Source organism: Gobio gobio, assembly GCF_949357685.1.
Source record: "Gobio gobio genome assembly, chromosome: 10".
Classification (NCBI taxonomy): Eukaryota; Metazoa; Chordata; class Actinopteri; order Cypriniformes; family Gobionidae; genus Gobio; species Gobio gobio.
Window position 1 is genome coordinate 43640182 of NC_137116.1, and position 17117 is coordinate 43657298.

General features: G+C 39.9%; 1 protein-coding gene across 1 annotated transcript in view; it reads right to left on the reverse strand.

Moving 5' to 3' along the window:
* Positions 1-17117, reverse strand: part of itpr3 (inositol 1,4,5-trisphosphate receptor, type 3) — a 54942-nt gene that overhangs the window by 17645 nt on the left and 20180 nt on the right. Inside the window, 29 exon segments of the mRNA XM_079827188.1 lie at positions 4126-4213; positions 5172-5280; positions 5406-5554; positions 6402-6583; positions 6754-6874; positions 8695-8760; positions 8762-8821; positions 8904-8953; positions 8956-9028; positions 9280-9326; positions 9329-9367; positions 9370-9412; positions 9414-9436; positions 9439-9496; positions 9498-9530; positions 9903-10103; positions 10340-10462; positions 10553-10672; positions 12056-12133; positions 12223-12405; positions 12694-12859; positions 12953-13007; positions 13564-13684; positions 13765-13958; positions 14257-14401; positions 15087-15231; positions 15818-16069; positions 16282-16464; positions 16545-16664. Coding sequence (XP_079683314.1) covers positions 4126-4213; positions 5172-5280; positions 5406-5554; positions 6402-6583; positions 6754-6874; positions 8695-8760; positions 8762-8821; positions 8904-8953; positions 8956-9028; positions 9280-9326; positions 9329-9367; positions 9370-9412; positions 9414-9436; positions 9439-9496; positions 9498-9530; positions 9903-10103; positions 10340-10462; positions 10553-10672; positions 12056-12133; positions 12223-12405; positions 12694-12859; positions 12953-13007; positions 13564-13684; positions 13765-13958; positions 14257-14401; positions 15087-15231; positions 15818-16069; positions 16282-16464; positions 16545-16664 — 3227 coding nt within the window.

Genomic DNA, 17117 nt, shown 5'->3' on the forward strand with positions numbered 1-17117 from the left:
AATTAAATATAATCTAACTTTGAGGAGTTAGATATTCAGCCTATCATTCAGACTATGTTTCACCTTATTGTGGCTGCATTTAATTCTGAGGAATTAAATTAAAATATTATCTGACTTTGAGGAGTTAGATATATTTTTTATTCAGCCTATTATTCAGATCAGGTTGCACGGGTTTGGTGATTATGATGGCATTTAATTCCGAGGAATTGAGTGTCATGTTATCCGACTTTGATAAGTTGGATACTTTAATTCTGTCACCCAAGCGTGTTTAACTTGTGAACTGGATATTCATCTAAGATGGAGCCCTCCTGAAGTTGATGTCGTTCTCGCCGCCTTGTGGCCTGCGGGACACATCAGTTTCAGGCAATTGCTAATCGCAGTGTCCGCTCTAGGGTTGTGGCCCTGTTGAGCTGCTCCCTTAGATGAGGCCCCCTGCTGGCCAGCCCCCTCTCCCGGGTAGGAGCGATCGAGGTCGCCTCCCCTGTGGAGTTTTCGGGAATCGATGCTGTGTTCCCGCCGTCTAGTACGCTTCGGGCCACATCGTTTCCCCGTGCACGCGTGCTGCACCAGCCGCCTCTAGCAAGACTTGCGGTGGTCCAGCAAACGCGTACGCACACCGAAAATCTTCCTCGATTTCGCCCTGCCGGTAAGCCGCTTCAGGGGGTCGGGGAGGAGGCTCGGTTGACACCCGAGACCGGCCTCGAGAGGCTGGTTCCCTTAGCAGATTATCTCGGCGCATGGTTATGCCTCCGAATATATCAGCTTGGGGCCTGCGACTGTAGGAAGGGGCATACAGACTGCAGTCCGGTTACCTTCCCCTGAAGTTCAGTGGGGTGGTCTGGACGGCAGTGGTCCCTGGGCAGGTTCGGGTAATGGAACAGGAAGTTCACTCCCTGTTGGTAAGGAGGCCACAGAATGTGCTCCTCCGCCAGACAGGGAGTCCGGGTTCTACAGCCAGTACTTCATAGTTCCTAAGAGGGATGGCGAGTTGCATCCAACTTTAGACCAGAGGTACTTGAATCGTTCTCTGAGAATATTCAGATTCAAGATGCTTAGCATTTCCTCCATTGTGATTCAGATCCAGTCTGAGGACTGGTCTGTCACGATGGGTCTGAAGAGGACGCATACTTCCCTGTATCCATCCTTCTGTGTCACAGGAAGTTCCTGAGGTTCGCTTTTTGGGGCAAAGCGTACCAATATCGGGTTCTTCCAGGCGGCCTGGTCTCTAAAATGAAGCTAGGCCACAGCATCACTGTGAAGCAGTTTAAGGCTGCTGGGGCTCATTGCGGCTGCGTCCAACAGAATATTTCTTGGCCTGCTGCATGAGACCCTTACAGTGGTAGCTGGGAATCAAGGGGTTTTCCTCGGGGGAAAACCATTCTGTATGATCAGGGTAACGCGCAGATGCCTTCGTTCCCTAGTCATATGGAAGAAACCTTGGTTTCTGTCCCAGGGGCCAGTGTTGGGAGCGTTCTGTTGCCGGTAATCCGTTTCAACAGGCGCCTCCCTCACTGGCTGGGACGTGGTTATGGGAAGTAAACCAGGTGGCTTTCCTTGAGGGGAAATCCATTCTGTATGATCAGGGTAACGCGCAGATGCCTTCGTTCCCTAGTCATATGGAAGAAACCTTGGTTTCTGTCCCAAGGGCCAGTGTTGGGAGCGTTCTGTTGCCGGGAATCCGTTTCAACAGATGCCTCCCTCACTGGCTGTGACGTGGTCATGGCGGCCGCTTTGCGAGAGGTCTGTGGGAGACCAGGCATTTCTCCTGGCACATCTACTGCCTGGAAATGCTGGCGGTCTACAAAGCTCTGAGGAGCTTTTTCCCGGACCTCCGCGGCCACCATGTACTGATACGGAGGTAAACCAGGTGGCTTTCCTTGAGGGGAAATCCATTCTGTATGATCAGGGTAACGCGCAGTGGCCTTCGTTCCCTAGTCATATGGAAGAAACCTTGGTTTCTGTCCCAAGGGCCAGTGTTGGGAGCGTCCTGTTGCCGGAAATCCGTTTCAACAGACGCCTCCCTCACTGGTTGGGGCACGGCAGGGGGGTTTGAGGTTGCGCCCTCTTTGCAGACTGGCGCATCACATCCTCCTGTGGTCCCAAGGGAAACTGTTGTCCATCAGGGCAATGTATGTCCCGGGGGTCCAAAATCAGGGAGCAGACATCCTGTCGAGGCAGGGGCTGAGGCCCGGGGAGTGGCGACTCCACCCAGAGGTGGTGGAGGCCATATGCAAGAGGTTCGGCCCAGTGGAAGTGGATCTGTTTGCGTCTCGAGAGACGTCCCACTGTCCACTGTGGTTTTCCCTCACGCATCCAGCTCCGCTGGAGCTGGATGCCATGGTGCAGACGTGGCCGAGGCTGCGTCTGTACGCATTTCCCCCGATTGCTCTGCTCCCGGGAGTCCTGGAAAGGGTCCGTCGACAGGGGGTCAGTCTACTTCTGGTAGCACCCCGTTGGCCGACTCGAGTTTGGTTCTCGGATATCATAGCTCTGCTAGCAGGTCAGCCGTGGGAGATTCCTCTGAGGAGGGATCTCCTATCTCAGGCGGCGGGTACGATATTTTACCCCCGCCCGGAGATTTGGAACCTGTGGGTCTGGCCCCTGAGGGGACCAGGTTCATAGAGGCTGGCCTATCGGCAGACGTGATAGAGACCTTACTCAGCTCCAGGGCTCTGTCTACGAGGAGACTGTACAGCTTCAAGTGGAATGTATTTTCCACTTGGTGCAGAGAACGTGAGGTGGACCCAGTTAACTGCCCAGTGGCTTCAGTGCTGGAGTTCCTCCAAGATCGTTTCTCTGCAGGGCTTACCCCGTCCACACTCAAGGTGTACGTGGCTGCCATTGCGGCTTTCCACACTCCTTTGGGTGATGGGCCTCTGGGTAGGCACCAGCTGGTTGTACAATTCCTCCGTGGGGCTCGGAGGATGAGGCCTGCGGCTCGGTCCAGAGTTCCAACCTGGGACCTGGCAGTGGTTCTCGAAGGATTGGCTGAGGCCCCCTTCGAACCATTGGAGTCGGCTGGACCAAAGGATCTGACCCTTAAGGTGGCTTTTCTCCTTGCCATTACCTCTCTCAGGAGAGTGGGAGATCTCCAGGCCTTGGCGGTAACGCCGACCTGCCTGGAGTTTGCCCCGGGAGGAGTAAAAGCCATCTTACACCCTAGGCCGGGCTACGTGCCTAAGGTGCCATCAAGGGTGGTCAGGTCATTGGTCCTGCAGGCATTTCATCCTCCGCCTCATGTGACGGCGGAAGAGGGGAGACTTCACCTACTCTGCCCGGTTAGGGCGCTCAGAGTTTATTTGGCGAAGTCTGCACAGTGGAGGAGATCACAACAACTGTTGGTGTGTTTTGGCTCACCTAAGAAGGGATTGCCTGCGTCTACTCAGACAATCAGTAATTGGATTGTCCAGGCGATTACCATGGCCTATCAGGTGCGCAGTTTGCCTTCACCTGTGGCCGTGAGGGCTCATTCCACCAGAGGCATGGCCTCTTCGGTGGCCCTTCTTTCTGGGGTCCCCTTGCAGGATATCTGCGAGGCGGCCGGGTGGGCTACCCCACACACTTTTATCAGGTTCTATAGCCTGGATCTCCCTACGACGCCTGGTGCTAGGGTGCTCCAGTCCTAGCTGTGCCCGGTTTCCGGCTTCACACTAGGGCAGGCGCTACCCTTCGGTGTGGCCTAGTGGGTACTCGTTCCCCAAAGCGTCGTCCCGATGCAGTGCGAGTTCCCTCGAAAGGGAACTGCTCGGGTTATGTATATAACCCTTGTTCCCTGAGAAGGGGAACGAGCACTGCATCCCGACGCCACACCTCGGCGCGCCTGGAGCGCATGCTTCAGAGCAATTACTACCGCCATTACGTTCCAGCTCCCCTTTTATACTTCCGGGTATGCCGTCACAATGACGTCATCACGCACGCCAATCGGATTGGCCTAGTTGGCATTCTGGTTTCAGATTCGCTGATGCTAAGGGAGCATCCCCAAAGCGTCGTCCCGATGCAGTGCTCGTTCCCCTTCTCAGGGAACAAGGGTTATATACATAACCCGAGCAGTTTCTTTAATATTTTAATCTAAAATGTAAAAAGTTTACAATTTAAATTTAAACTGTGTAAGTATTAACAAATTACCTCCACTTTGTTCAACAAGCTCTGCTTTTATGTTCTTTTTGTTGTTGTAGAGGTAGTTCTGGAGTAACACCTTTCTTAAGGCAAAGCCCTGCAAAAGACAGCATTGATTTAATAGATGTTCACTGTTCACACTCACCTTCACCCATCTAAACAGGGACTTCCTTTTGACTTTCATTGTAAAATTAAACTAATTACAATCACTATAGAAAACAAATTCTAGCCCCAAAATAAGCCAGAACCAAAAAAATAAGACTTTTTTGTTTGTTTGTTTTTTTGTTTGTTTTGTTTTTTGTTTTGTTTTGTTTTGTTTTTTTCTAACCTCTGGAAATAGCACAAAGGAACAATCTTGGTTAACAGTCCACCGCATCTGCAGAAAATAATTTCAACTCATTCCTCAATTTGCAAAAGCAAGTTATGCAATTCCTGTAGGTGAAGTTTTTCTCTATGTAAAAAGGTGCTGTAACAATTTAATGTCTCTAAAATGTTTCTGATTATTTAATAATTTACCTAAACTTATCTTACTTAGTATAAATTAGAATATAAGTTAAATTCTATTACATTTCATATTTAAAATATGCTTAATATATATAATATAAAGTAAAATAAAGAATATATTTTTTTCATTTTTAAAATGGGATACTTTACCAATTTAAATAAACAAATAAATAAATATTTAAAATGTATAAATTATTTTTTAACTTCAAGTTCACATCAACTAATTTGATAATTTACATTTGTATGAGAAATGATTTGATTACATTGTGATATAATTAGTATTATTATCTGTAACATTTTACAATAAGGTCTAATTTGTTTACATTAGTTAATGCATTAAACAAACTAGCAATGAGCAATATGTTCTTACAACATTTATTAACCTTTGTAAATGTTCATAAAAATGTTCATGTTCTTAAAATGAATTTTAAATGTATTAGTAAAATCTGATATTAATTGTTGTTCATAGTTAGTTCATGTTAACTAATGTAGTTAACTAATGTTAACAAATGAACCCTTATTGTAAAGGGTTCCTTATTATCTGATCTCACCTTCTCATCAAAGTCCAGATCACGAATGAGCATTTCCTGTAGAGTTCTGAGGACTTTGATACAGAGCTTCTCATCTGAATTCATGAGGGCCTTTGTGTGTTGGATCAATCTGCAGAGTTTAAGAAGGAGTGAGATGACGAAGGCACACATACTCACAAACAGTAATATTGCATGATGCAATATAATCTCGGTTTATTTAACTGATCTCTAACAGTTTAGACAGAAGTGACTCACTTAGATATGAAGCCTCCTGATTCACAGCGAGCTCGAGCATCAGTGCCTTCCAGGAACAACAACTCAGGCTGGTGCAGCACATCCACCAGCACTGACAGCTCTGCATTAACCAATGGCATCACACGCTCCTCCAGTGTGTTAATGATATCCTGACAGCAGTGTTACAGAAACATTAAAGGTGAAAATTCGTCAAACCCGTAAGACCTTCGTTCATCTTCGGAACACAAATGAAGATATTTTTGATGAAATCCGAGAGCTCTCTGACAGCTATTTAATTAACACTTTCAGGGCCCAGAAAGGTAGTAAAGAGATTGTTAAAATAGTGCATGTGACTCCATCGGTTCAACCTTAACTTTATGAAGCGACGAGAATAAAAACAAACAAAAATAATGACGTTATTCAACAATTTCTTCACGTCTGTGCCAGTCTCCTACAATGTTGTCCAGCGCTTCCGAGTTACGTCAGAGCTATGCCAGAATGCCGGCTTACCATTGGCCGAAGCTGGTCACGTGAGCACCACGACACATGCATGTGATGCTGACGCAAGAGCATAAACTGCGTCGAAGACTGACACAGAGGAGAAGTCGTTGTTATTTTTGTTTGATTTTTGTGCACAAAAAGTATTCTCGTCGCTTCATGAAATTAAGGTTGAACCACTGGAGTCACATGGACGATTTTAACGATGTCTTTCTGTATACATGTATACATTATTATTGATAGAAATTTGACCCCCAAAAAAATATTCAAGTGTGAATTGTGTTGCACCTTTTTAGAGGGTACTCACTTGGTGCCCTAGGCAAGAGCATAGTGTAAGATGGTCACAGTTTTGTTTTGTTTTTTATACAAACACATTTTTTATCTATCTAGCAACTTACCCTTGAATTTTTTTAAAGATACAAAGTATTTCTTTTGGAAGTCACTTTTCTCCAACATCTGTAGTCGTAGTTTGAATGGGCATGGCGCTTCTTTTTCAGACACACACACACACACAGGTACCTGTAGTTTCTCAATGATGTTTTTGTAGTCCCACGGGTTGGTGGGAGCAACAGCCCTTGTGAGGCGTAACAGGGTTTTGCTGATCTGGTTGGAGCGGGACAGTGAGAGGGCGTTACTGTGATTCAACATCATGTTGACATGAGCCTCCAACTCCACTGGCAGAGGGATGGAGCGACTCTTTGCTGTGTGGACAGTCAGGTAAACAAATAAGTTGTCTCGTCATACTTCAAAAACCTTTACTGAAACTCCTGGCACATTTTAGGCTTGTAAAATCATTTTTAAAAATGTCTTCGTTTTAGTTTTTTTTATCCCTTAGAGTTGAACTATTGTCTTAGAAAGCAGGTTGACCTACTAGTCATTGCCAAAGTTCGGATGCATGCCTCTACTTGGATTTTTTGTTGTGGCTGCAGCCAGGGACAATCTAACAGACGCATAGTAGACTGCAGCAGCTGTTTTACAGTGGTGTGATGAGCCTGAATGAGACAAAGGAAAGAGAAAATGAGAAAGAGAAAGAAATTAGAACAATTAAAAGTGACCTGATGACACCATGATATATCAATAGACATAATATATCAGTTATCATATTTATTCTATTAGTCCTTCTGCAAAGTTATCTACTTCTCTAAAAAAAAAAAAAATAATAATGCATTTTATTTAGAGGCGCCTTTCAAAAAAACTCAAGGAAACCTTACAACTTAATGACAGAAAAAACATAAATAACTCAGATTCTGTCAGATTTAGGATGTGTTCAAACATGTAGTTCAGTTCGCTTGGTTCGTTTGGCCCGGATTCAAAACTAAATAAAACTTTAAGTTCTGGTCCGCTTGGCATTCACACTGGCATTTTTAACACCAAACCTAAAGATACCGAATCTAAAGGCAAAGGGATACGTGGTAAACGTAACATCAACCTGACGACGTAGGCTATATTTTGTGACGGAACTTACCAAACATCTAAAACAATGCTGTGTGCTGGGATAAATGTGCTCTTTGTATGTGTGTGGCCTACATATTATGGTATTTAGACCAGCTGAGAACTCGTGAAGAGCTTATTAAAATGTGTAAGAGTTAAAACAGCGACAGGAATCCCTCTGTCACACACAGAAACGAAGATCTGCTGATGCCTGTACCGAACTGTGATGGGCAACATCGTGACTATGACAAGAAAAAACAGGTATGCGTGAGCATTCTGTCCTTTTTAGGGTCTCTTCGGTCTGCTTTTTGGTTTGTTTACATTTCTTTGGTCCATGTTGCGTTCATATTTTTCCAAACTGCTCCAGAGTTTGTTTGGAAATGGACAGAGACCCATCTTTTCGGCAGTCTCTGTCCGCTTGTTTGGTGCGCAGCGGGGTTCAGATGGTAGCGTTTACAGAGCAATCACACCAGGGTTCGTTTTAATCGAACCAAACATGCCAAGTGTGAACCCTGCTGTTTAAAAGTTTGGGCTCAGAAAGATTTTTTTCTAAAGAAATTAATACTTTTATTCATCAAGGAAGCATTCAATTGATCAAAAGTGACAGTAAAGACATTTTTAATGTTATAAAATGTTGCTCTATTCTTCTGAACTTTCTATCCGGAAAAAAAAACATTTCCACAAAAGCAAAACTGTTTTCAACATGTTTCTTGAGCACCAAATCAGTATTTTAGAATGATTTCTGAAGAATTATGTGACTGAAGACTGGGGTAATAGCTGCTGAAAATTAAAGTGCAACAATTTTTCACAATATTACCCTTTTTACTGTATTTTGATCAAATAAATGCATAAGATGAGCATAAGGGACTTCTTTCAAAAACATCTTACTGACCAAAATCCTTTGAACAGGAGGTTATTTTCACACAGGAATATTGTGTGTTAAATACTGTCCACAGCATCTGTGACACACTGACATATACTGCAGAAAATATTCTGCAGTAAAGTATATACTGATTCCTCAATTTGATAAACTAACGATAACGATAAACTTAAGGTTATGCAATTCCTGTGGGTAAAGTTTTTCTCTTTGAAAATAGTTCTGGTTATTTTAGAAAATACATTATAATTTAGCTTACTGTAGAATAGTTTTTTAAATATTTAAATATACCTATACACATTTTTTGACATTTTTAAAATGGGATACCTGACATATTTTATGTCAATTCCTTTACCAAAAATGTTAGTTTTAGCAGTTTCATTTGTTGCATACATTTTTTTACATAATCTTTCAATTTCAGTGCTTGGGCCCTAATAATCTGGAGATAAAAGTAGAAATGGCAGAGAACAGAAATAAGAATCTGAAAGACTGATGATGCCTCACCTCTGTGCTGGTGCTGTTCTCTGAGAAGGGAGAGCTGAAGAAGGCATTTATAGTGTCTAAAACCACCCTGAATCACATACTTCTCCAGCACAGGGTCTGACATGCGTTTCTCACGGTTGGAGCACACCTGGAGTCAAATCAAACCAAGTTAAATAAACTTTACTCAGTAAAACACATCTTATCCAGCATCAGTGGTACAGTGGACTCACCCTGGCCATATCTACAGTGAAGCTGTCAAACAGCTTCCAGATATGGTTGCTGTGTAGATCTCTTTCATCTCCACTTCTGTGTCTACATAGCAGTGGTTCACAAAGTTTACATAGGCAATTTTCACCTGCACGACACAGAGGAGATTCCTGATCTTTCTGATTCATAACATGTGACAGGCTTTGACTTTTGTTTTCAACATGTTCATGCTATAAATGCTACTGTAAATTAATCAATTAATTGGCTCTGGCACCACAACAAACAAAAATATGGAGGCTGAATATAATCCTTCCAGACAAGTGAGGGGGGGGGGGGGGGGGTTAAAAAATTTTTTTTTAAATAAGAGCTTTCATTTCATGTCTGCCATCATCGGATTACCTCTGTGATACAGTCTTCATGTGTGATTACATTCACCATGTCCTCTAGGGCAGCAGAGATGTGCACTTGATCTCGGTGTAGACGTTTTGCCCTCTGCGCATGCAGCCAGCAGCTCTACCAGAGAAATATGGTACCCGCAGAGGGCTGTCGTCCTTCACCCTTCCCGTGACTGTGTCATCAGATCCACCATGATCTCAAATGACGTGCCATCGTTGTAGGAAGACGACCACCTCATCGCCTGCACTTGTAAGCTAATGGTTAAAAGAGATGTCATCTGACTGTATATACCACCAATTGGACTGACATTTCCTTGAAATCATTATATAATAAGAATAAAAACATGTAAAATACCTCAAAATTAATATCATAAAATTATACAACAAACAAAATACATTGTAAATCATTTATAACAAAAATAGTAAGCATTGTAGCATGATACCAACCAATCAAATAAATAAATTAAAACCGCTACAACAAATGGTCTCCAAAATATATCCATTTTAATTCAGCACTGTTTTTTAGTATTTTAATTGAAGATATATTTGTTATGGTTAAACAAATGGTTAAAATGAATAATACTGTACAATATTTAAGTTTGCTTTATTTTAGTCGCAATCACAAACCTCAGTCATGATCATGTCTTGACATTTCTTCACATATTTTCCCTCTGCCTTAATGATGGTGTGCAGAAAGTTGAGGTACTGAATGTGGCGACCATGTGTGGCCAGGCAATGGATAAAATGATGCAGCACAGACTCACTGATCTCAGAACAGAGCTGGAAATTATTACTGAAAATCTGCTGCATTGTTTCTGCCTCAAGGAGCTGAGAGAGAGAGAGATGGAGAGAGAGAGAGAGAGAGAGAGAGAGAGAGAGAGAGAGAGAGAGAGAGAGAGAGAGAGAGAGAGAGAGAGAGAGAGAGAGAGAGAGAGATGAGAGAGAGAGAGAGAGAGAGAGAGAGAGAGAGAGAGAGAGAAACACAATGTAAGAACACAATGAACAGACATAATAAACATCTTAGGCTTTTTCAAGAAGGGTTTTTTGGAGTGCTTTGCACTCACCCCAGGTGTGAGAAAGAGGTTAAGGTGTTTATGTAGAAGGGTCTGATTCTCCAGATTCCCTGTACAGAACTTCTGCAGGAACAGGTGCGTGTACTTGATGATCTCCAGCATTTTAGTGTCAGTCTGTTAAGAGAAAGAAATCTGTTGTTTAGGGACAAGATCAAGAGCTTCATATCTAGTACAGATTTTATCTGATTTAAAAAGACCACAGACCCGATCATAGGAGATCTGCAACAAGTCCAGCATAACTTTGTGGGCGCCCATGTTCTTCAACAGCCTTTGTTGCTTCTTAAATACACCTGAACTGCACATTTTATTCAAGCGCTCTAGAATCTGGAGATCAGATAAAAGATTTCAATATTGGTTTCCATCCATCTATGCCATTATTTTGCATACACATTTAAATATACTGTATATTAAATACAAAATATATATAAAACATACAGTCAAACCAACATTTATCACAGTATATTCGCTATAGTTTAGAAAATGGTAATAAAATATGACAAGACCTCAGAGTTATACTGTGTCAGAACAAATTCATATGGACAATGTCAGATAACTTTGATAGAAAGGTATGTAATGGATTACAATCAACCAATCAGCTGTCAGCTATTACATTTAAGTACACAATTAGATAATACCAATTTAGTTCAAGCAATTACCAAGCAATGCTTAATTTTCTTCAGTCTATGGTGTAAAAGGTCACATTAGCAATTAAAGAAAAAACACTTAAGCAAAACATGGTCAGGTTAAAGTGTCTGAATCATTTTGGTCCCAAATTTTATCAATTTTACTGGTAGTCCACTGTATGAAGTATTTTTGTGTATAGTATTTCACAGTTTACTTTATTTTGCGATCCTCAAATCAATGAACTATAGTGTCCTGCACTCACTAGTAAAAAATTATATCTGAAGTCTAAATAATTTTTGGTTTGACTGTATATATAAATGTGTATACAAGTCTTAATACAAATTATATCTGAAGTCTAAATAATTTTTGGTTTGACTGTATATATAAATGTGTATACAAGTCTTAATACAATACAATACAATACAATACAATATAATTAATATAATATAATATAATATAATATAATATAATATAATATAATATAATATAATATAATATAATATAATATAATATAATATAATTCATATAATATATAATATAATATAATTAATATAATTAATATAATATAATATAATATAATATAATATAAAATAATATAATATAATATAATATAATATAATATAATATAATATAATATAATATAATATAATATAATATAATATAATATAATATAATATAATATAATAATATAATATAATATAATATAATATAATAGGGTCAGTAATTATTTCAATGTTTATGAAAGTAGTATCTTATGCTGACCAAGGCTGCATTTATTTGATCAGTAAAAAAACATGAAATATTATTTACATTTTAAAATTTTTTAAGATCATTTAAAATGTTATTTATTATTAATTTTAATAAATGTATTATTTAATCCAGTCTTACTTCAGTGTTACATGATCCTTCCGAAATCATTCCAATATAAAAGTATTAATTTCTTTCCAAAAAAAAAACAACAATCTATTTTACTGACCTCACACTTTTGAACTGTGGTATAACATAATGTTTCATACTTTTGGTTCCCACTGTAATTAATATAATATATTATTGATCAACAGAGAAAACAACTGAGAACATCACCTCTTTGACATTCTGGTAGCTTTCATTGCTCTTTTCAACCTTCTGTTTCTTAGTATCTGCATCCTCTTCTGGAGGCTCCTGCATGAAAAAGAAAGAAAGAAAAATTAGCTTCTTTCAATTTATTATTCTGTTATACACAATCCCACATACCGCAGTGCATGACTCACCGGCGCAGCCTCTTTTTTCTCTTTCTTGTCTTTTTTATCTTTCTTGTCTTTCTTCCCATCACCAGAGCTACTTTTCTTAATGACCCAAAGCTCAGACTTCTCCACCATAGTGCGCAGAAGATCCAGATCTCGTTTTATGTGCTTGTAGTTGTCAACATCCTGAGTTGAAATGAGGAGCTGGACCTGAAGAGAACATAGCAAGATGAAGAATTGACATCAACAATTTCGATCTTAAAAACGAATTGCGTTTCAACCACTTGAAAGAGTATTTTCTTTACTTTTGAGTCACTGAATTTGTGATTTATGGCATGCAAATGTGCAATAAAATGTGAATTGTATGGTCTGGGTGGTTGCACATCTGGGAATGTGCATGAGCTTTATCTGCAGATGTTTGACCTGAGGGTGTTAAGGCACATCTTTTTACCAATAAAAGCAAGTTGTTTGTATGTTTGAGTGGTCTGTACAATCTACCTGTTTAAAGGTGTGGAGGACTTCTTGTCTTTGACTGAAATGCTTGAAGAGCAACTGCAAGGCCCCAGAAACCAACGGAGGGTAGTCATGCATAATGAGGTGGATGAGAACACGCAGAAACATTCGTCCCCCTTCATCGTCCACTTCCAGAATGCTGTTTCCTTTACTGTACGGTCAAAGAAAAGTCATAGGTCACAAGCACTGTATTAACTTTCATGAACAGTAATGTGGAAATAGAATTAACTGTTCATTAACATACCCAATTCCAAACATGGCCTCTGCCTGCTCTCCAATGTGCTGGAGGTTGATGGTAGCTGTTAAAACATTTAAAAATAAATAAATAAATATATATATATATATAATAAGACCGCACAATTAGAAAGCAAATTCAAGCATGACTACTTCTAATCTAAATCTAATTTAAAGATTTAAAATGGTCTTCCATTAAAGGTGAAGTGTGTTATTTCTGCACCAGTAGCATTCCATCAAATGGCACTACAAAAATCAAATGGGTTTTCCAAAATACAAATGTGTTACTAATAGTTGTCTTGCATATTAAGTGACAGGAGAAAGTATTTTTAACACAAACAAATTACACACTTCATCTTTAAGGAATTCATTTTAAAAATCAAGAAATTATGAAACATTGCCACTCTCACCAGAACGAGGCTCTGAGACAAACACAACAATGAAAAATAGAATAGAGGGATTAGTTCACAGAAGAAAGGAAGAATTGTTGACATGTTGTTATTTGATTATAATGTTATTTTATAGATTGTTAATTGATTATAGTAATAGGTTATTGGATTAGCAGGTAGGTTCTGACATTCATACAGTTTCCTTTTATATATTTGTCTAAACAACAGTTACCCTCTTGCTCCGTATGATGTGTTGCATCCGCATCACCCATAGGATAGACATCCACAAACTCCTTCTTGAAGACAGAGAGTAGGAAGGAAAGGCGATAGTCCAGGCGTACACTGAGGATGAACTGCACAAAAAAACAGAAGTTTTAGATCTTGCCAGCACTGACAGCACAAACTAGTTCCCATCTTTTTCGACAGCATCTACCTGTAATATCTCCAGGATCTTCAGTTTGGTGTCCATGACAGTGATGTCCTGTGTGTCAATGCTATCTTTACTGCCAGCCTGGCTGTCTAGAGCACCAGGGCGACCAGGGGTGGAGAAAAGGGACGGCTTCCTGTTTAGCACCATAGTGGACATCATCTGCCCCATGCCATGAATAGAGCGCCTGACGTTCTTACCTAAGAATTATGATTTAAAATTTTAGACACTGAAATTCTAGCAAGTTTAATTTTGTCATTGTGGATACAACACAAATTATCAATTTATACACTCAAAAAAAAAAAATTAATAATAATAATAATAATATGGAGCTTAAAATTAAACTTTAGAAGACAAATTATATAACTGCAATAACAATGCACTTTGGCTAATTATTAAATCATTATTTTGAGGAATGTTTTCCATTATTATAATTTTTTTGCAGAAAATGCGACCATTTTAGTTGAGTCTTGTGTTTTCTCGTTCTTGAATACTAACCACTGCCATCATCACTAAACTGTGGGTTCATCGTAGCATCACTTGGAGTGCAGTCTATGATTCCCAGGAGAGTACGAGTTAACCTCAAGAGCTCGAAAAAACTGTAGAAACCAAAGTAGATGAGGTGTCTCGCCAAGCTCACCACCTACAAACAATGTAAATAAAGCAAATATGTGATTTAGGTATATGTGTCAAATATGTAACATGTTTATGCAACATTTACATGTTTGACAGACGGTTTATCCAAAGCAACTTACAATACACCTAAACTAGGCACCCATCACTACTTGTTAAAAATGTCATCTGCGAGGCTGCTCACTGCAGAGCCAATGGGTGGTGCTTGACCTCCAGCCACAACCTAACCCTATTCCTAAACATTCACTGTGTCCGAAATCAAATACTTCCCTACTATATAGCATCCGAGAAACACTACACCAAAAGAGTAGTATGTCTGAATACATATTATATGAAAAACAGTACGCGAAAGTCCCCAGATGATATACTACTTCCGGCGAGATTCCGAAGTGCGCATTTGATGGACACTTTATTATCCCATGAGGCAATGGGAGGGGATTTATGAATAGAGGTGAAGCGACATAACTGACGCCGTAGGTTATGACAACATGGGGGATGTAGTACCACTGAATTTCATTCATACTAACCATATTCATGGTCGCTAAGTAAATTAAAATGTAGTACCTTCTCAGAAAGTATGGGTTAAGCTCCATTCAATAGGTTCACAGAGGTGGAGCTGGACGTCATTTTGCTCTGCTGTGAGCACCACTTGTGTCGTCTAGACAATTAATTTGAATAACAATATGCAATTGTACCTCATAAGTTAGCTTGTTTTTCTCCTCATTGGCAAAAGGCAGGTCATCAATGAGAACGTTGTTGAGGTACTCTTCCATAAAAGCCATTGTATTGGCAAACTTGTTCTTTTTATTGTCTCGTGAATAATCCAGGTGAGAGTCATAACTATAACAGAAAACAGAAAACACCATGATTACACCTTTCATTATTTAAATAATGAACAATGCAATATAAAACATTTATTTGCATACATTATCAATTTCTTTTGAACAGTACTTTTATTCCGCAAGGATGCATTAAATTGACCAAAAGCGACAGTAAAGACTTTAACATTGTTACAAAAGATTCCCATTTCAAATAAATGCTGTTCTTTTGAACTTTCTATTCATTTAAAAAAACAAAAAAGTATCACAGTTTTTACTAAAATGTTAAGCATCACTACTGTTTTCAGTAGTGATAAGAATAATAAGATAATAAGAAGAAATGTTTATGGAGCACCAAATCAGCATATTAGAATGATTTCTGAATGATCATGTGACACTAAAGACTGGAGAAATAACTGCTGGATATTCAGCTTCAACATCACAGGAATAAATTACATTTTAAAACATTAAAATACAAAATAATATTTCTCAATAGTACTGTTTTACTGTCATTTTGATCAAATAAATGCAGTTTTGGTAAGCATAAGAGACTAAAAGTATGCTTTAAAAATACACTATAATGTGATTGCGTGGGTATGTAAACACACTCTTTGATGCTGATAGAGGTGGGGATCTCTGCCCACAAGCGAGCAAACTTGATGGGTGTCACAAGCTCCTGAGGGTCACGGTCGACGTGTGCATGTAGCATGAGCCTACAGAAAGACGCCCGCAGGTCAAAGGGAAGAGCCTCATCCATCATACAGAGGGAAATCAGCTCCACATCCAACTGCTTTGAGATCTCATCTATGGCCAGATACTGACGATCGAAACACATTCGTGCAAACAGTTTGAGCTGGTACCTGGATAAAAAAACAGTAAAACTATTTGTATGGATGTAAGCAGAGGATAACATTTAAAAAAAAAATTACAATTATTGTCCAGTAATAACATGTTGTTATAATTAAAAAAAATGCAGTTATTTCCACGGCTGTCAATTTTTATATAGTACAATCAGTAAAAAAAAAATTCATATGTTTTATTGACAGCAGTAGTTATTTCCCTTCTCAAGTACCTGTAATATGTCAGCACATTTTCGTCATGCACATTCCCTTGGCGGGCCTCTTGGGCAAGCTGTCGAATGCTCTTCTCATGGGTCTCTTTTTCCTTCTCAGACCAGATCAGCCAAACTTCATCCTCATCTCCAAATTCTTCCATGTATTCAGAGGTATGATGTGTGTCCTTAGCGGCTCGCCGCCTTCACAAACACACACAAAATGTATTCACACAAGCACATAACCCAAGACAGACACACATTTTGGTTTTTCGTAGACTTACTCAGTTTTCATGAGAATATCCTGGTTCTTGGGATCCAGCACGCATTTACAGATCAGCTCTTGAGTAACTGGGATCGCTACGTTATTGGACACACACAAGTCTGACAGATAGTCCAGAAACCTGGAAACCAAAACAAACAGCATGATGGAACAGACATTTACAAACAATCAGATTTAGAAAGGTCAATGCTTTATTTTGTCATCCATGTGCCCTTATTTTGCTACAACAGATTTACATGCATCAAAAAAAAACAACACTTTAATTGCTGTCTGCTGTCTTGAACAAAGAAAGCTTCAGTGCGTCCTCGTGCAGGTTTTTGCGTTTAATATTCACAGATGCTAACAGAGTAAACTTAGCCTACTTGCACACAGCGGTGGAATCCGTTTCTTTCAGAAATGAACAGCTTTTCATGGAGAATTATTCAAGGATTATTAAATGCGTCTCAAAATGATGCAGTTGATATAGGAATGCAGTACTTGATGTGTTTGTTTGAGTTGATGTGTGTGTGGGCGTCGCCTCCAGAGCCTCAGTATTTGAATCTCAATAGAATGCGCGGTTCGTGGGCGTGGGCGC